Genomic DNA, 21,015 nt, shown 5'->3' with positions numbered 1-21,015 from the left:
AGCTCCTATAGAATGCAGGTGATGCTGCAGCAGCTAGTAAGACGTAGATAAATAGTATATATTTGCATGCTAAATATATACTATTTATCTACGTCTTACTGGTTGTCGCAATTAAAATGAGCCCTTTTGAAACGAAACGAAACTTTTGCTCAAAGTTGGTGGGGAGTTAGGTATCCTAATGATTACCAGGTGATGCTGCAGCACCAGGTCAACTTTCCATTTATGTGTGTATATTCATAAGTGTCACGAACCAGAGCAAAATATAAAACTCATCAAAAGACTGCAAGTTGCTAATCGCGGCTTATCACGGACCAGATAAACCGTGATTTTCCAGCAACGAGCAGGCTGATGATGATGAACTATAGCTAAGAACACTCTCAGTCATGTCAGCTTTCAAACAAAAAAAAACTAGATCAAAATCGGTCCACCCGTTTGGATGCTACGATGCAATGGTCGATGCCACGGACAGACACGTCGAACTTATAACATCCTTCTTTTTGGTCGGGGGTTAATAAAATAAATGTCTCAAACCTGTAATTTTAGTAAATTCAAAATTTTACATCCTCATAACTGAATCTCCCGTGACAATTTTTTTGTAATATTAGTTAGAAAAGTAACTGTATATTAATTTATGTTATTTATTCTATCCAAATTGAATTTATTTACCGGGCGTGGAAGGCGGCGCGGGCGGCTGTGCGGCGGGCGCGGGCTGCGGCTGCGCGGAGCTCGCAGCGGGCGCGGCGCTCGCACCGCTCGGCTGCTCGATACGTGGCATCACCAGCGCTACGGCCTGAGGAGACAGTTTAAAAATTAAATCTAACCATTGTTGGAATTTTCTGATTTTCATCCCATGAGGTAAACCTAGAAATGATAACAGGTGTTGAAGAAAGAAAAAAATCTAACGAAACAAATAATAAGTAATTACCTGCTGTGGTGGTTGAGAATGGGATGAGGATTGTGCAGTGCTGTCGCTAGTGCCCGAGCTTCCCATTCCAGCTTCACTTGTGTCCATATCCTATAATAAGCAATTAATTGACATTTTAAAGCCTACAATAATATGAACTCGACATTCGACTCATGTCATGTCAATTCCATACACATTATGTGATACAAAAAGAGAAAACGTGTTAGCCAAGAGAAAAGTTAACGAGTTACCGCCACAATCGAGAATTTATTTAATTCGAACAAAGTAGTTCTTAATACTCTCAGCATTTTCACTGGCGCAGGTCCGGTGGCTCAAATTGTAACAAACAAGGTTAGCTAAGTTTGACGTTTGGTAGTGAATCCTCTCGTTAAATAAATCATATACCTGTGTAGACTCTGGCGGTGCTGCGGAGGCGGCGGATATAGCGCGTGGCAGCGGTCTCGAAGAAGACGCCGGCATGTACTCGGTGCTGTGTGCGTCGTGTGGTGCGGTCGGGCCAACCTGCGCCATCGGCCTGATTGAGGCCAGTGGCGTTTCCCCTCCGCGCCGGCTGGCCGATACGCTCTGCTGCGCTACGCCTGAATAAATTCATGAGGTGTACAGCTTGGAGATAGCTTGGTGCAAAAAGATCACCTTGACTAACACTAGTTAGTGACAAGCAAACATCTGCAGCTGTAGTCTTACATATTCGAATATATAAATATTTTTATATATTCTTCAAAATTTAACATGATACAACATTAAAATTAAATCAAATGTCTTTATTGCCAGAATGTTGTTGATATAAGTCTTATATTATGAAATTAACAGCTTACCAGCCATTGGTTTGATGTTAGCAGTAGGGGGGTCGGTTGTAGTCTTTTCTGTAGTTGTTTGCTGTTTGGAACCCGAGGACTGATTAGCCAATTGTCTTTGCAACATATTCACTTTTTGCAGAAGCGCCTCAACTTCCCTGCTCTTTTCGGCTTGTACTTCTCCTCGTTCCTTTTCTAACCTCGATAAGCGTCCTTCATACTGCGACTTTATGAGCGCTAGCCTAACATCTTGCTCTCCTCGAGTTGCCTGCTCTATCGAATCAATTTTGCTACGCGACTCATCTAATTCTCTGCTTAGATTATTCTTCAGTTCCGTCAGCTGAACTATTTTACTCTTAGCCTGTTTGAGTACTTGTTTTGCTTTTTCCTCTTTATCAGTGTTAGCAGTTCGTAGCGTCTCAAGTTCTTGTTTCAGTTTATCATTATTACTTTTTTCTGCTTCTAGCTGTGCTTTGATTTCGTTAAGTTCCTCTTCGATTTTCTTTGAGCTTTCAGCCAAAGCCGCGCCAGCAGCTGCATCGCCTTCGGTCTTTTTTTTCTCTTCTTCTACTGTTTTAACAAGTTCTTCATATTGGCCCTTGTACTTCTTAGCAATTTTACGGATTTGTAACTCTTTATTTCTTATATCAGCCAAAGAAGCATCCTTACTAGAAAGTTCCTCAGTTAGTTTGTTATGTAGCTCTGTCAAGGAATTGTGTTCAGATTTAATTCTTGTTAACTCTTCTGTTAACCGTGCCATGTCATCCTTAAGTGTGTGAAGTTCTTCGTTTAATTTCTTGTTTTCTTCTATTAAACTGTTCTGTTGTCTCGATAGCAAGGTGTACTGTTCTTCTATCTTACTTTTCTCTATCTTAATTAAGCTTAGCTCGTCGTGAACCTTTTTGACAGATTCTTTTTCGTTTGTAAGCATTTTTGCCAATGTTTCGCGCTCGTTTTGTAGGCGCTTCCAATCCTCTGGGCTAGTCTTATTAGCTCGTTCGACCAATGCATTAACCCTTGTCCTCCACCTAGCGCAATCAGCTTTTAACGAGGTGTTCTCAGACTGTAAAGTTTCATTTTGCGATGAAATGTCGCTTATTTTTTCTTGCAGTGGAGTAAGTTGTTCTTCTAAAGATCTCACAAGGTTTGTTAATTCTTCAACGCGTGTAGTCAGAGTATCTCTCTCTTCTCGTAAAATCCTATTGCTATCTGTCAAAGCATTTAAAGTTTCTACTTTCCTTAAAATATCTGACTGTCTGTTCACTGTTACCATATTTACTTCAGACTTCTCTCTCTCAGAGGCCAATGTTAATTTGCAATCGTCAAGTTGTTTTTCTGTGATTTCTAGCTGAGATCGAAGTCGCATTGTTTCAGCTTGCAAAATATCAAACTTCGCCATTGCAATGTCTTTTTCTTTTCTAAGGAATTTAACTATTTGGAATAATTGTTCGGAAGATTTTCCATCGTCTTCACTCACAGAAACATTAATACTAGAATCATTTGCAGAGTCATTAACAATCATACTTTCTGATTGTGATCTAGAGGCATGACTAACTGATAACTGCGTACCTAATGCTTGTATTTGGTCATGTAATAAAGAGTTTTGTGAGTTCAGATCTTTCAGTCTTTCTGCAAGTTGCTCATTTTCTTTTAATAATATCTTCTCTCTATCAATCCATGCCAATTTTTCAGTTTCCAATTTTTCTAAAGTGCTGTTTTTCATAGCAACCATTTCATTAAGTTGGTTCTGAGCGCGCAATAAATCCTCTTTGACTTGTGATAATGTCTGTATATCTGTTGAATGTAGTATCATTTCGTGAGTGTATTTTTCTTCTGCCTTTTGGACAGCTTCAGAGAGATTCGCTACTTCAGAGCGTGCGCTGTCTAGTTCTTCTCGGCATTTATCAAAGTTTGCCAACGCATTCTTTAATTCTTCTTTTACTCTAAGGAGCTCATTGTTAACGGCACTGCTTGTATTAGATGAGTCACCATTAGACTGTAGAGATATTTCAGCTTCCAATTCGGAGCATTTGTCTTCAAGTTGTTTTAATCTTTGAGCATTGTCAGATAATTTGACCTCTGTTTCAGATTTATAATCTTCATACTCCTTATGTAAGATTTTAAGCTCCTTTTCAGCACCTTCAGATATATCACAGTACTGCTTAATATGCTCTTTTGCAGTAGCCAGCTGTTCAAGAAGTGCTTTTATTTCATCAGTTTTCTCAGTCAGCTTAATTTCAAGTTCTTTAATTTTTTTAATAGCATCCAGTGATTGATCAGAACATGGAGCAAGCGACATCTTGAGTTTCTTTGTTAGTTCTTCATTATTTTTACCTTTCTCAACAAGATCATCTCTAAGTTGTTGAATTTCTTTTCTCATTAAATCAGCAGCATCTTTTTCTTCTTGCATACGAGATTTTGCAATGTCTGTTTGTCTCTCTAGATGTGACGCTAATTCTCGGAATCGATCTTGTTCCTCTTGGAGCCTTCTTCTTAAAGCGGAACATTCACGAGTTGCTTCATCTAATCTAGATTCTATTTTAGCTTTATTTTCTACTTCAACACGCTCCAAACTAGCTTTTATTAATTCTAAGTTTTGCAAGAGAATGGATTGTCCTTGGCGCTCACGATGAACAATTTCCTTTTCTGTTTGCAAACGTAACTCAGTATCTTTAAGTAATTTATTTTCCAGTTTCAAATTTTCAACTTGGATCTCAGCAGCGGCTAGTTTACCCTGAGAGTTAAGTATTTCATCTCGGAGATGTTGCAAAGATACTTCGTGTTTAGCAATTGTTGAGCTGTATGCTTTGTTTTTGTCTTCTAAAGATGAAATTTGCTTTTTATATGTGTTAATATTGGTTTGCAATATCTTTAGTCTTTCATTATTATACTCTGATGTGGAAGCACATTTGCTATTAGCAGCTGTTAATTTACTAATTTCTTGTCTCATATTATCTATTTGATCAAATAACATTCGTTCATTCGTTACTTTTTCCTCCTTATATGTTTTATATTCTTCTCTTAAAAGTTCAAGTTGCTTTTCTGTTTCCTTGAACTTTATTTCGAAAGCAGATGGCTCAACATTTGTTTGTTTAAAAGTTCTTTCAGGGGTAACATCCATTTGCATTGATTCATTTTTATCTAATTCAGATGGATCCAAAACAGAAGACATTTCATGGCGTTTTCCTTTCATTAAATCGTGGTATAATTTTTTAAACATGTCACGTTGTCTAATCAGTCCATTTACCATCTTAGTCTGTCTTTCTTGAGCTTCAGTGAGTTCTGTTACTCTTTGTTTTAATCCGTCTATTTTAGATTCCATTTCTCCACTTTCAAACTGCTCTTTGTGTCGTTCTAATTCTTCTTGTTTATCTGTTAATTCACGAATCATTCTTAGAAGTTTTTGATTGTTAGACTGCAATTCTTGAATGTCACTGAAGGTTACTAATGTTTTTGATATAATTCTTGAAGAACTTGTGTCAGATGATGATGTATTTGCATTAGATGCATCGTGGTCACCATTAACAAGTGCACCTCGATTGTGTTCAATCTCTTTTAATAAAAAGCAGACTTGTCTCCCTAAATCCGCAAGTTCGCCTTTAAGTCGTGAGTTTTCTCTAGTAAAGTGATTAGCAATCTTAGAAGATTCATTGTAATCATCCCTGAGCCTGTTACATTCTATAACCAAAGAATCAATTTGTTGAGTTAGAGCAGCATTACTCTCCATTGCTTCAACATACTCAGCCTTTTGTTTTTGTAATAATGGGACCTTTTCTTCTAGCTCCTGTACAATTTTATTGATTGTTATGTTCAACCTTCTGTTCTCCTCTTTTTCTTGACTAAGCTCATCAGTTACTTTGACCAATTGGGAGTAAATCTGGGTAAGAGACATGCCAGATTTAAGGAGTTTACTAGCTGTAGCAGCAGATGGTGCCAAGTCACCTAGTGCCATATCTAAGTTTTGCTGTGTAGCTGCTTTTAGTAAATCATTGGCATGTTCTAACTCATTCTTCAAGGAGGAAATTATCTCATTCTTCTTTTCCAATAGTTCTTCTTGATCTTGTTCAGCTTGCTTATATTTAGTTTCCAATTCTCCATACTTCTCTGTAGCTTCATTGAGAAGTTTCTGTAACTCTGTAATCCCTTCTGACAACTCTGTTGTTTTAGCCTCAGCGTCGTCATGCATAGTTTTAAATAAATCTGCAAGTTTTGTTTTAGCATCTAATTCCTTTTTATAGTTTTCAGACATTTTATTTTCCACTTCTCTTTGCTCCAATAATCGTTGTGTTAAATTTTCAGCTCTATTGTTAAGATTTTTCTTGGTCTCATTTAATTGTGCAATTGTATCATTAGCAGCATTTAGTTCTTCAATTTTTTCAGCCAACTGTGTTTCCAAACCTACCAACCTACTTGTATTATTCAGTCTCATGGTTTGGAGTTCTGTGGTTAGTCTGTTTACTTCTTCAGTCAAGCCTGCTATTTGGGAATTTAGAAGAACTCTTTCTTGGTCCAATCGCTTTTCTCGGTACTGTAGAGATAGTTCTTTACTTTGTATTTCGTCATTTAATGCGAGCGCTTCACATTTAGCGTCAATAGCAGCTCGAAGCTGCTGGGATAGAGATGTTTCATTTGATGTTAATCTTTCAATTTCTTTGTCTCTTCTTTCTAAAATGCGAGTTAAGTCATTTCTTTCGTCAACTGCGGCATCCCTGGCACTCTTGAGTGTAATAATTTCATTTTCTAGTCTACTTATTTTATCACGAGCCCTTTCCAATTCAGTATTGAGTGTTCCAACCTGTTTTTCAAAGTTAGAGATAGTATCTTCTGCAACCAGTAATTTTTTTGCTGTTTCTTCATATTTAGTTTTAAACTCAATAATACTGGCTTTTGTTGTTGCAAATTTGTCATCTAAAATAAATAAAATAAATAATTATTTGTTTTTTAAAATATTATATTGTTAATATATTATTATAATATTTAAACTCCATAAAGTTAATATACCTAGCGGAATAGAGCAACAATCTCGAGCTGTCAAACGAAGCCGAAATTTGTTTACATCTGTGTGTAAAAATATGTGTACATATACACAAACACAAGCATGATTGAACATGATTTCTATGAGATTAACGTGCGGCACGAGCCGACTGGACGTCAAAAAAAGAGTGCTGCTGTCATGTATCACAAGTCTCTTTTTACCACGCAGTGTTACTGATCATAGTGATTATATTCTCTTTGTTACTGATAGTGACATCTCTCATGCTCAGGTCTTTGTTTCTCTATTCCGCTAGGTATATTTACTTTATGTTAAACTCAATAATACTGGCTTCTGTTGTTGCAAATTTGTCATCTGAAATAAATAATTATTTGTTTTTTTTTTTTTTAATATACATTGTTAATATATTAATAGGTTGGGGAAAAAGTCTTTTCGCATTATAGTATGTATGAACTTGTCATAAAATATCTTTGGCTATAAGCATACCAATAGGGAAGATACGATATTTTTATTTTTGTGTTTATTTTAAAGAACTCCATGTAGAATAGACCACAAGCATATAAAAAAATTAAAACAATGGAATTTACTGCAAATAATGCGGTTTAAAATTGTCTATTTAAATTTTGGCACCAAAACGGATCTATAGTCTGTATGACGTCACTACTGTTTGACAATTATTGAAAATGCCCCCCCTCTCAAAAATTGTCATGCCCCGCATTCCATTTAGCGTAAAAACGATCAAAACGCTCAAAATGGAGGCATTTCGACGTTAAGTGGAACGCGGCGATAGCATGTGTGACGTCATTGAACGCTGATTGGTGTTTTGAAATCCGTTCCGTTTCAAGTTACTTTTAATTCGTAATTTTTGTAAAAAAAAAACAATATTTTATAAAATATTAACCTTGCAGTTAAGTTTTAATAGCAAACTTTTCATAAATATTATATTTGCATGTTCCCTGTTGTATAGACTAGCTGATTTTGATATCATCATTAAAAAGTTTTAATTTTACAGAAGACAATTCCATATTCAAATTAGGTAAATGTGAGATTTTCATTTGTTTTTCTTATTGTTAAAATAAGTGACTGTAATGAAGAAATTCGATACATTTTAAAATTTTATTACAAAAAGGTACAAATGCAACACAAGCCGCGAAAAAAAATTGTGATTTTTATGGACCTAATGCAGTATCTGTGAGAGTAGCCCAAAGGGGTTTGGGTAATATTTGCGTCATTTTCAAATTTCGCGGCCACTCACTAAACCGGCATATTATGAAAGAACATATCAAGGGGAGTAAACTTTATTATGGGGGACATATAGCTAAACTATATCGGAGCCGAGATATTAGGCATTTTAAGTTCGTATTTTCAACTAAAAGTAAATTCAATCATAACATGAATACTCAGGAAAATAAAATAAAAAACTGCATTATTTATTAGCTTATAGCCTTCCTCGATATATGGGCTATCCAACACAAAAATAATTTTTCAAATCGAACAAGCAGTTCCTGAGATTAGCACTTTCAAATACACAAACACTTCCGCTTCATAATATTAGTATATAATAGGGTATAACAAAACTAAGTGATAATACTTTAGGGTGTGTACTGTGTATGAATCTCGTGTATAGAGTTTAGTGTAAAAGTAGTAGCGCTGAAAGAAAACATATATTTTTTTCACTTTTGTATGGGGAAACTCTTTACGCCAGGGCGCTTGCCCATGTAAATCACAAAAAAATGTCTTTCAGCGCTGCTTCTTTCACAGTGAACTCTATACAAGGGACACATAATATATACTCTAAAGTCTAACTAAAGTATTATCACTTAGTTTTGTTACAACCTGTAGATATAGATACAAGTACAATTCATTTTATCATTTATTTTTATTTTTAGTTAATATTCGTATATTTTAGAAGACGCGCCGTCATTTAATGAGTTTTTTAACTATTTATTTTTCTTTTGCAAAAAAATGCAAATCCATTTTTTCTCGAATTTCTTAAAGATCCATTTTGATTTTTTTAATATTTTTGTGTAAGTAGGTAAATAGTTAATATTCTATAAAACATTCCTGCAGCTCCACGTGTATGAGCCGGGAAGTAGATTAAAAGCTAGACTAAAAATTCTGCCGAAAGGTGACGTTCGGCGTCATAACTCATACTGAACTATTGCCAAAATTCGCTAAATAGTGGAAATAATCGACATTATATTATGGGGACAATACCCTAGAGTCATTTTACCTACAAGTCCTACAACACATTAATACACAAGAACAATAATTATACTTATATTTGACGCGGGCGAAGTCGTGGGCAATAGCTAGTGAGAAATATATATCCAACAGATTTATATACCCTTTCTATACCTGTTTGTTAATGATAGCTCCATAAGGTAACGTTAGTTACTATTGATTTTGTGAACTTAAGGCGCAAAAATAAATATACTAAAATAATCGTAGCTCAGCTCCGATATTACTTAGAACAATTTTTATTACTAATATAATTATGTTTCTCTAATAATGTAGTGTTACAAAATAATTGGTTTAATTCCTGGCCTTCCTACCCAAAGGGTAAAAACGGGACCCTATTACTGAGACTTTGATGTCTGTCCGTCTTCCTGACCGTCTGTCTGTTCATCTGTCTGTCCGTCTGTCTGTCCTTCTGTATGTCCGTCTGTCTGTCTCCAGGCTGTAACTCAAGAACGATAATAGCTAGTGAGTTGAAATTTTCAGAGATTATGCATTTCTGTTGCCGCTATAACAATAAATAATAAAAATAAAATAAATTAAATATTTTAGGGTGGCTCTCATACAACAAACTTGATTTTTCTCATACAAAAAACAATAAAATGTTGAATATCCAACCTTTGCCTGATTTTTTCGTTGAATATCACTTTGGAGAAATTGTTTATAATTAGCAAAACTAGCGCATGGTGCATTAATAAAGGGTGTTTTTTTTTCTTAGAAAAAATAAAACAGCCTGAATTATTGCACCATTCGCTAGTATTGCTTATTATAAACAAATTCTCCAAGGTAACGATGTACGGTTAAATCCAGAAAAGGTTAGATTTTTAAGGTTTTATTGTTTTCCCATACATTTCTTAAAAATATGAAACAATATACTAAAACACAACACTTTCTTCAAGTTTGCCATATACGATTACTTTCCAGAAGTCATTCCTTACCAGCAACACTATAAATTGATGCAATAATTTAGGGTGTTTTTATGTGATTTTTTCTTACCTTCTACCCTCATTAACTTTTTCTCCCATAGTATAGTGATTTTTCGTCATACAATAAAATGTTCAACTTTTCAAGCCCTTTCATTTGGCGTATGTCTCAAAATGCTACATTAGTTTGGACGATATGCCCCTGCTTCTTTAAAAATTAATTATTAATTACTTATTTTATTTAAAATGTATTTTTAATTATTAAAGTATAAATATAACTAAGTATTTTGTGAACATTTCAGCCTACCTTATGCCACAATAGATATCGAGCAAAAAAATCAAGTTTGTTGTATGAGAGCCCCCTAAAATATTTAATTTCTTTTGTTCTTAGTATTTATTGTTATAGCGGCAACAGAAATACATAATCTCTGAAAATTTCAACTCTCTAGCTGTTATCATTCTTGAGTTATAGCCGGAGACAGACAGACGGACAGACAGAAGGACAGACAGAAGGACAGACAGACGGACAGACAAACAGACGGACAGACAGATGGACAGACAGCCGGTCAGGAAGACGGACAGACATTAAAGTCTCAGTATAGGGTCCCGTTTTTACCCTTTGGGTACAAAACCCTAAAAAACACACTCGGCCAATTTTAGAAGCTCATAGCGAGGCAATGATTGGAGATAGATACAAAGTGTAAAGGACAAAGTTGTAGAAAATTTAATTAGCTTTTATTATGTAGTAGAAGAAAATTTCGTACGATGCACCGTTTTTGATGAGTAAGCAAAAAACCAAAAAAACGGGACCTTCTGGAGCAAGCAAGTGGAGCAAGATCGGCATATTAGTAGTTACGATGTAGCTGAAGAACTGGGGATTGACCACAAAACGGTTTTATCGCATTTGAAAAAAGCTGGGTACACAAAAAAGCTCGATATTTGAGTGCCTCATGAGCTCACTGAAAGAAACCTAATGAACCATGTACTCTTTTTGTGATTTTTTATTACGACGTAATGAAACCGAACCATTTTTGAAGAAGCTGATAACTGGTGATGAAAAGTTGATCACGTACGACAAGAACGTGCGAAAAAGATTGTGGTCAAAGGCGTCAGGCTTCACAGACTGTGACGAAACCCGGGTTAACTCGCAACAAGGTGATGGTGTGTGTGTGGTGGGATATTCATTATGAGCTGTTACCGCCAGGCAGGACTATCGATTCTGAACTGTACTATGAACAACTGATGTGATTAAAGCAAGAAGTTGAGAGAAAGCGGCTGGAATTACTCATCAGAAGGGGTGTGGTTTTTCAACATGATAACGCTAGACCTGACACATCTTTAGCCACTCAGCAAAAATTACGGGAGTTTGGCCAAGAGGTGTTAATGCATCCGCCGTATAGTTCTTGCATTGCATTGGACTGACCTTACACCTTCTGATTTCCTCCTGTTTCGGTAGCTACAGAATTCCTTAGGCAGTGTCAAGTTGACATCACAAGAGGACTGCCAAAACCACTTGTCGCAGTTTTTTATCAGAAGCCCCAAAATTTTTATAGCAATGGGATCATGTCCCTACCAACAAGATGGCAAAAAGTTATCGAACAAAATGGCACCTATATACTTTCGTCAATTGTAAATAAACTTTATAAAAAAACCTTTAGAATTTTTATATAAAATGCGAAGAATTTTTTTCCCCAACCTAATATTATAATATTTAAGATAGAAAATTAACTATTGAACTTATTAAAAACTCAATACAGAAACATCTACTATATATTAATATTTTTATTAACAAAAAATTTAAACTGACTTCCAAGGTAAAAACAAGTCTTAAAAATATGATTTAAAAAGTATGAAATATGTAATTCTTATTCTTCATTAGCGCATTTTTCGAAATTCGACTAAACCTTAACCAATTGTTCTTAATTTTCATTCGTTTGAAGTCGGTACTTGGTACCAGCCCAGAACTGAGATACTTGACATGGAACTTAGCCAGTACCGACTTTAAAAGAATTTGTTTAGTCGAATTTCGTTAAAGGCGCTAATGAGTAATGAATAATAAGAATTATATTTTCATACTTTTTAGATCATATTTTTAAGACTATTGTTTTTACCTTGGAAGTCGGTTTAAATTTTTTGTTAAAAAATAATAATTTTACTCTTTTTAGTTATCTATAAGATAAGGCTTCATGTGTAAATAGCCACTACGAATCTTAACTACATATTCACATCATGTTACTGTAAAGTGATGCTGCAATTTCTTAACTTTTATCTTTAAAGGTTCAGGAGTTCTGTTCAGTGCCTTCGGATCAAGAGACACCTTTGTCTGAAATTTCACTTATTTGTAAGGCACATATTTTAATTGGCAAAATGTATCCAAAAAAAATAAGTAAATGACATAAACAGCATAAATCTGATAGTATGATAAGTATTTACAGAATTTAAGTATTGACAACCCTATTTTCGGAATATCTGACAAGGTGTAGAATAATGTCGACATTCGCGTGGCACCAGAGAGCTCAATGTCGGCTGCTTGTATGTGGTCTGTTTCTTAATAATAATTATATATCTAAGGCACATAAAAAGGCGGCATTTGTGAAAATTAAAACAGAGAGGCTCCTGTACTTGGTAAATAAATAAATAAAAACTTGTACATTGCACATTAAAATATTTTAAAAAATTCATTTGATTGCTTAAGTATAGTTTATACACAGCCAATACTGGCTGCCAATAAGACTGGCAGCCAGTATTGGCTTGGTATAAACTCGCTTTTAATATAGGAGAATTTTAAGCATAGATTGGAACATAGAAAAACCAAGTTTAACAAAAAAGGTGCTCTCAGTCAGATAGTTAAGAAGTTATAACAATTCGCTTATAAAATATTGGCAGAGTAGACAGAATGATAGAGTATGCCGACTTGTTTGTGTTTTGGCACATGCGATTAAAATTGTCAGAATCCAATTTTGAAAACTTTATTTTTAATATTTAAAAATTTATTATATCAGCCAGCGCGAGGCACATTCCGTTCATAATCCTAGTGAAACCCGACGAATTTGACAGATATTGAAACCTGTCCGTTTCTTTGCAGTCGAACTACTGGTCGTTATGTCTATTGTGATATTGGTCAGACAAGAATGAGCCAGAAAAAAGTTTACAATAGAGAAAAAAAAATTGACAGCCAATTTTTGTTGATACCTACATGATACATCAAAACATTAATCCCTTGACCACAGATTCATAGAAATCAATTGTTTACGCGGTTGAATTTCGTTTGGGAGTTAAAACATTAAAGGCTCAGAGTTCAGACACTGGTCAGGCCACATTGTATATAATAACCACAGTAAGAACTATGGAATAGTCAAAATAAATCAAAATAAATAAAGAATAAACAAAAAATTTACCAAATTTCTTATTGAATAATATTATATTCAATTATTTTACCCGTTTATGGGGAATAAGGTAGCAAAAATATGTTTTATTCAAATCAATTCTCACACTATGTATACAAAACTTTAAATTACAAGTTTTAAATTTTAAAGGAACCTAATAATCAGGTAAGGTAAAAACAAGTCTTAAAAATATGATTTAAAAAGTATGAAATATGTAATTCTTATTCTTCATTAGCGCATTTTTCGAAATTCGACTAAACCTTAACCAATTGTTCTTAATTTTCATTCGTTTGAAGTCGGTACTCGGTACCAGCCCAGAACTGAGATACTTGACATGGAACTTAGCCAGTACCGACTTTAAAAGAATTTGTTTAGTCGAATTTCGTTAAAGGCGCTAATGAGTAATGAATAATAAGAATTATATTTTCATACTTTTTAGATCATATTTTTAAGACTATTGTTTTTACCTTGGAAGTCGGTTTAAATTTTTTGTTAAAAAATAATAATTTTACTCTTTTTAGTTATCTATAAGATAAGGCTTCATGTGTAAATAGCCACTACGAATCTTAACTACATATTCACATCATGTTACAGTAAAGTGATGCTTCAATTTCTTAACTTTTATCTTTAAAGGTTCAGGAGTTCTGTTCAGTGCCTTCGGATCAAGAGACACCTTTGTCTGAAATTTCACTTATTTGTAAGGCACATATTTTAATTGGCAAAATGTATCCAAAAAAAATAAGTAAATGACATAAACAGCATAAATCTGATAGTATGATAAGTATTTACAGAATTTAAGTATTGACAACCCTATTTTCGGAATATCTGACAAGGTGTAGAATAATGTCGACATTCGCGTGGCACCAGAGAGCTCAATGTCGGCTGCTTGTATGTGGTCTGTTTCTTAATAATAATTATATATCTAAGGCACATAAAAAGGCGGCATTTGTGAAAATTAAAACAGAGAGGCTCCTGTACTTGGTAAATAAATAAATAAAAACTTGTACATTGCACATTAAAATATTTAAAAAAATTCATTTGATTGCTTAAGTATAGTTTATACACAGCCAATACTGGCTGCCAATAAGACTGGCAGCCAGTATTGGCTTGGTATAAACTCGCTTTTAATATAGAAGAATTTTAAGCGTAGATTGGAACATAGAAAAACCAAGTTTAACAAAAAAGGTGCTCTCAGTCAGATAGTTAAGAAGTTATAACAATTCGCTTATAAAATATTGGCAGAGTAGACAGAATGATAGAGTATGCCGACTTGTTTGTGTTTTGGCACATGCGATTAAAATTGTCAGAATCCAATTTTGAAAACTTTATTTTTAATATTTAAAAATTTATTATATCAGCCAGCGCGAGGCACATTCCGTTCATAATCCTAGTGAAACCCGACGAATTTGACAGATATTGAAACCTGTCCGTTTCTTTGCAGTCGAACTACTGGTCGTTATGTCTATTGTGATATTGGTCAGACAAGAATGAGCCAGAAAAAAGTTTACAATAGAGAAAAAAAAATTGACAGCCAATTTTTGTTGATACCTACATGATACATCAAAACATTAATCCCTTGACCACAGATTCATAGAAATCAATTGTTTACGCGGTTGAATTTCGTTTGGGAGTTAAAACATTAAAGGCTCAGAGTTCAGACACTGGTCAGGCCACATTGTATATAATAACCACAGTAAGAACTATGGAATAGTCAAAATAAATCAAAATAAATAAAGAATAAACAAAAAATTTACCAAATTTCTTATTGAATAATATTATATTCAATTATTTTACCCGTTTATGGGGAATAAGGTAGCAAAAATATGTTTTATTCAAATCAATTCTCACACTATGTATACAAAACTTTAAATTACAAGTTTTAAATTTTAAAGGAACCTAATAATCAGGTAAGGTAAAAACAAGTCTTAAAAATATGATTTAAAAAGTATGAAATATGTAATTCTTATTCTTCATTAGCGCATTTTTCGAAATTCGACTAAACCTTAACCAATTGTTCTTAATTTTCATTCGTTTGAAGTCGGTACTCGGTACCAGCCCAGAACTGAGGTACTTGACATGGAACTTAGCCAGTACCGACTTTAAAAGAATTTGTTTAGTCGAATTTCGTTAAAGGCGCTAATGAGTAATGAATAATAAGAATTATATTTTCATACTTTTTAGATCATATTTTTAAGACTATTGTTTTTACCTTGGAAGTCGGTTTAAATTTTTTGTTAAAAAATAATAATTTTACTCTTTTTAGTTATCTATAAGATAAGGCTTCATGTGTAAATAGCCACTACGAATCTTAACTACATATTCACATCATGTTACTGTAAAGTGATGCTGCAATTTCTTAACTTTTATCTTTAAAGGTTCAGGAGTTCTGTTCAGTGCCTTCGGATCAAGAGACACCTTTGTCTGAAATTTCACTTATTTGTAAGGCACATATTTTAATTGGCAAAATGTATCCAAAAAAAATAAGTAAATGACATAAACAGCATAAATCTGATAGTATGATAAGTATTTACAGAATTTAAGTATTGACAACCCTATTTTCGGAATATCTGACAAGGTGTAGAATAATGTCGACATTCGCGTGGCACCAGAGAGCTCAATGTCGGCTGCTTGTATGTGGTCTGTTTCTTAATAATAATTATATATCTAAGGCACATAAAAAGGCGGCATTTGTGAAAATTAAAACAGAGAGGCTCCTGTACTTGGTAAATAAATAAATAAAAACTTGTACATTGCACATTAAAATATTTAAAAAAATTCATTTGATTGCTTAAGTATAGTTTATACACAGCCAATACTGGCTGCCAATAAGACTGGCAGCCAGTATTGGCTTGGTATAAACTCGCTTTTAATATAGAAGAATTTTAAGCGTAGATTGGAACATAGAAAAACCAAGTTTAACAAAAAAGGTGCTCTCAGTCAGATAGTTAAGAAGTTATAACAATTCGCTTATAAAATATTGGCAGAGTAGACAGAATGATAGAGTATGCCGACTTGTTTGTGTTTTGGCACATGCGATTAAAATTGTCAGAATCCAATTTTGAAAACTTTATTTTTAATATTTAAAAATTTATTATATCAGCCAGCGCGAGGCACATTCCGTTCATAATCCTAGTGAAACCCGACGAATTTGACAGATATTGAAACCTGTCCGTTTCTTTGCAGTCGAACTACTGGTCGTTATGTCTATTGTGATATTGGTCAGACAAGAATGAGCCAGAAAAAAGTTTACAATAGAGAAAAAAAAATTGACAGCCAATTTTTGTTGATACCTACATGATACATCAAAACATTAATCCCTTGACCACAGATTCATAGAAATCAATTGTTTACGCGGTTGAATTTCGTTTGGGAGTTAAAACATTAAAGGCTCAGAGTTCAGACACTGGTCAGGCCACATTGTATATAATAACCACAGTAAGAACTATGGAATAGTCAAAATAAATCAAAATAAATAAAGAATAAACAAAAAATTTACCAAATTTCTTATTGAATAATATTATATTCAATTATTTTACCCGTTTATGGGGAATAAGGTAGCAAAAATATGTTTTATTCAAATCAATTCTCACACTATGTATACAAAACTTTAAATTACAAGTTTTAAATTTTAAAGGAACCTAATAATCAGGGCAAAATTTTGCAAACATTGCTCTGATAATTTATAGGGTTATTATAATAAAAAAAAAAATATACCTTTGCAAGGTGTTGTATAAAGGTGAACACACACTTAGCCGAACCGAACGAACTGAATGTATCGAATTCCCAGAAGGCATTACTGGGGTCCTGCCAGATTCGACCGATTCGACGCGGGCAAATGTGTGACGTTTCATTCATAGGATTTCATATACAGGTTGTTATGCATAAGTATCTGATACATGGTTGACAACAGCGGTTGTCAACGGCAAAAACGGGTTTGTGCGTTGCCAGCTACACTGTTGTAAACGTGTTGTAAACCAAAGTGTTGAATAGATTTTGCGTGTTGACAACCGCCTGTGACAAACCTGTATGAGATACTTTAAAACCATCAAATGAGCCCGTCAAAATGAATGACGGGCTCATTTGATGGTTTTAATGATAACGGTGTTCACCCCAACAACCTATATAAAGAATTCTAAAATTCGTTTCTTTCGGCTCGTTCCATTATTTCGGCTCCGATAAGTGTGCGTTCAATGTTTTAACTGTAACTGACAATCTAAGAAATGTTAACATACCTACAACCTTTGATTATATACTACAACCTACAATGTTCTAAAAGCATAAAACAACAGGAAGGTGCGTTTTAATGAGGCCATTGATAGGGTAGGTATTTAAATTTATCAATTATTCATATGGGTTTGATTATTCTTATAAAATATAACATTAATTGTAAGCTGAAGGGTTCTGAAACATAAATTTTAAGCAATTCGACGCCGGTACTCACCAATCTGTGATTTACTACTTTCATGTAAGGCTTTTGAAGTTAGATATTCCTCAAATTTCTGGTCGATATAGCAGTTAATCTTGTTTGCAATTGTGTTGGGTATGGTGGCAATTTCTTCGCCGGATAAAACATTATTTAGATGATTTTTATCGCCGGTTTCCACACTGGCGGCTTCCATTTTTGAAAAAATGCATGAAAGACGCAAAATTCAAGCAAAATCTGCGCTTCTGTGATCTGCACTCTTTACTCTAGTCTCTATGCTTTTGGTCTATAGTCTATTGTCCTATATTCTGTAGGCATAGACTTAATTTAAACTGTCGTATAATGTCGGCTGTACACTCTCGCCGAGAGCCTCGGGCGAGTCTCGTGCGATTTTCTCGTTTAGTTCAATAGGGTATTTGACAATTTTTGAAAAATATTTTTAAACTATTCTTTGTTATGAAATAAACATATTGTATTAATATTTCCGGGAAATATTTTGTATTAGCAAAGAAAATGAATATTAAAGTTTAAATTCTCCAAGTCGCGCGAAAAACGCTATTTAGAAAATGGCGACGATCACATGACGTCGATGACGTCACTGGCAAGTAAACAAAGTTACAATCAAAAGAGCTAAGCTGTTTTTCCGTGGTTTTTCTTTAATTAATCCGTGATAATGGTGTATAAATGGTGTGCAGTGCCAGAATGTAAAAATACGTCTTTAAAAACTCCAGAAAAAATATTCGTTTCCGTTCCAACTAATCCCAAAAGACGAAAAATGTGGTTACAATTAGCTCGAAGAGACCCAAAGAGCGTTTTATCGCATTCAAACATTTTTATGTGTGAAGATCACTTTGATGTAAGTAAGTATTTAAATTAAGTTAATAAGACACTAGACAGAAGTTATCTAGAATTTCATACCAGATTATCATAATAATAACCTGTACTTAATGTAGGTATTATGTTTTGAAAATATTGTCGCATATTGTCTTTTGTGTCAAACACAACATTGATAAATAGGTACCGTACGGTACGGTACATATAACATTGGCAAATGTTTGTAAATTAGATATAAGTAGGTCATAGTTGGGTCTTAGAGAAATATAAACATACCATGTCATAGGTACTGAATCCTAAATACATTAACTACTAATACAATAAATAGAGGTATCGGTTGGCCTAAAGGAAACGGGGCACTATGGGAAAAAGATCATCAATCAAAACAAAAAAACCTTTAATATTATTATGTATTATTTTATTACAGATAGAAAAAGATACAACAAACTACTTGAAATACAAAATGGGCTTCAGTCAGAAGATATTTTTGACAGATGAGGCTGTACCGACAAAATTTCACTGTCAAGAGGATCGCAAGAGACGACTGTCCCCTCAAGCTGGACCTTCTCGAGATACGTCCCTTAAAAGGCAAAGAAAAAGTCTTGTTGCGGAATGTTTGGAAAGTCAAAGCACTACTGAAACGGATGTTGAAAGTATGAATCAACAACATGACAGTATTATAGTACCTACAAGATACTGTTATGCTGGAAGGTACATGCCATTTATGTATTTATTATGACATAATACTGAAACTTAAAAATTTGTTGTATGAAATAATCAATATTGTGCGTTTGTCTTTTCAGAAATACCAAAAACTCTAGACAAAGAAACTTCTACTGAAACTGTAGTAACCGTTGAAAAATCTGTTCAAGTAACAATGAAAGTGACTAAACATTTTAGGAGCAAAGCTGTGCAAGTACGATCACAAAATAAAAGTATTTCTACCTCACCGTCCAAAGTGTGTACAACATCCAGTTTCACTTCACCCTTGAAAATTGAACCATGTCGTCTTCATCCATCACACTCAGGAGCTGTTAACGCAGTGAAGAAAAAGATTGTCCTTGAAGATGAAAGATCAGACAGTGAAATATCTTGTTTGGAAAGTGGCCATTTGTCTCCTTTTGTACTTACATCTACATCATCATCATCAAAAGTGACTGACTCTGAGAGTTTTGCCACCGAGACTGAAGATATGGAAAAAATGCAGTGCCTTAAAAATACTATGCGTTTGATTGAAAACAAACCTACACAATGTATATTGGTATTTCCAAAGACTGTTATTTTTTGATTCAGTTAATTCATAAGCACACTAATATAAAAATTGAACATATTTTACTTCGTTTAAAGAAAATTAGACTAAATAGCACATTTTTAGAATTAGAAGATAATTTTGGAATATCTCTATCATATGCAAGTAAAATATTTTTGTCTAATATCCCAATATTAAGTAGTGTATTAACCAAATTTATTGTTGCTTTAGACAAAAAAAACATAAAAAAGAATCTCCCAATTGCATTCAGGCACAATTATTACAATGTCAGTTGTATCATTGATTGTCTGGAAATCGATATACAGAAACCCTCCAAGGCTTTATATCAGGCATTAACATGGTCAGACTACAAAAAAGGGAATACTGTGAAGTATTTAATTTCATGTACACCTAATGGTTTAGTCAATTATGTATCACAAGGGTTCGGTGGCAGAACCAGTGATGTCACCATAGTAGAAAACTGTAGCTTTATAAATGGGTTAGAGCCAGGAACTTACATCTTGGCTGACAGAGGCTTTAAGCACCTTGAACCTTTACTTCATGCAAAAGGAATGAAATTATTAAGACCACCTAATGTAAGTGCTGGTGCAAAATTGACTAAATCTGAAGTTCGACAAACTAAAATCATTGCAAGCTTACGAATTCATATTGACAGAGTCATAAGACGATTAAGGGAATTTCACATGTTAAAGCAACATTCAGTTATAAATACAAATATGCGTCGTTTCCTTGACCATATTATTATTATTGCTTGTGCACTAATTAATTTGCAGGATTCTCTAATTAAATAATGTGGCTAGCTAGTTAAGGAATCAAAATGAAATAATATATTTTTACCTTTATAAAATGTTTTTTATTGCTCACTCACATATATTTGTATTACATAGTAATATGGGGTATATATTGTGTTTCCAAAATGAATCTAATTTATTTATTAAGTTATTTACATAATCATCATCATAGTATTCTAAAATGATGTCAACTTTTTGTGTCTGCTCGAAGTTACTGTCCGCTACACAAAAATAACATTTTTGCAGACCAGTTGCATACATTTGCAGTTGCACCTGCGCTCTACATTTTTCAGAAAGGATGCCATTTTTTATATAATTTCCTTTAGATTTGGTCTTAGTAGGACACTTTATTTCTATAACAGCATCGTTCATTACACCGTCAGGAGATGCAGCAATCACAGGATTGTCTTTACAGATATAAAGCCCGCAGGAAGTTAT

At 34.0% G+C, this 21,015-nt stretch overlaps 2 protein-coding genes across 4 annotated transcripts in view; one reads left to right on the top strand and one right to left on the bottom strand.

Annotated features, from left to right (window-relative positions):
• LOC121738298 (nucleoprotein TPR) overlaps window positions 1-17,920 on the bottom strand; it is a 64,818-nt gene extending 46,898 nt beyond the window's left edge. For all 3 annotated transcript variants that reach the window (XM_042130267.1, XM_042130269.1, XM_042130268.1), the window contains exons 1-5: window positions 17,701-17,920; window positions 1,741-6,627; window positions 1,310-1,503; window positions 926-1,015; window positions 667-790 (exon numbers count right to left, since the gene is read on the bottom strand). In XM_042130267.1, coding sequence (XP_041986201.1) covers window positions 667-790; window positions 926-1,015; window positions 1,310-1,503; window positions 1,741-6,627; window positions 17,701-17,878 — 5,473 coding nt within the window. In that variant the 5' untranslated portion in view covers window positions 17,879-17,920. The remainder of the gene's footprint in view (window positions 1-666; window positions 791-925; window positions 1,016-1,309; window positions 1,504-1,740; window positions 6,628-17,700) is intronic.
• A 1,847-nt stretch (window positions 17,921-19,767) lies between these two features.
• LOC121739523 lies at window positions 19,768-21,015 on the top strand. The gene has a single exon (XM_042132023.1). The coding sequence runs from the start codon at window positions 19,768-19,770 to the stop codon at window positions 20,575-20,577; it is 810 nt and encodes a 269-aa protein (XP_041987957.1). The 3' UTR covers window positions 20,578-21,015.

Source organism: Aricia agestis, chromosome Z (assembly GCF_905147365.1).
Source record: "Aricia agestis chromosome Z, ilAriAges1.1, whole genome shotgun sequence".
NCBI lineage: Eukaryota > Metazoa > Arthropoda > Insecta > Lepidoptera > Lycaenidae > Aricia > Aricia agestis.
Note: the sequence above shows the minus strand (reverse complement) of the source record. Positions and strands in the feature narration are given on the sequence as shown.

Coding starts and splice junctions, on each gene's coding strand:
- LOC121739523 (XM_042132023.1), top strand. CDS start 19,768: ATGTATATTGGTATTTCCAAAGACTGTTATTTTTTGATTCAGTTAATT.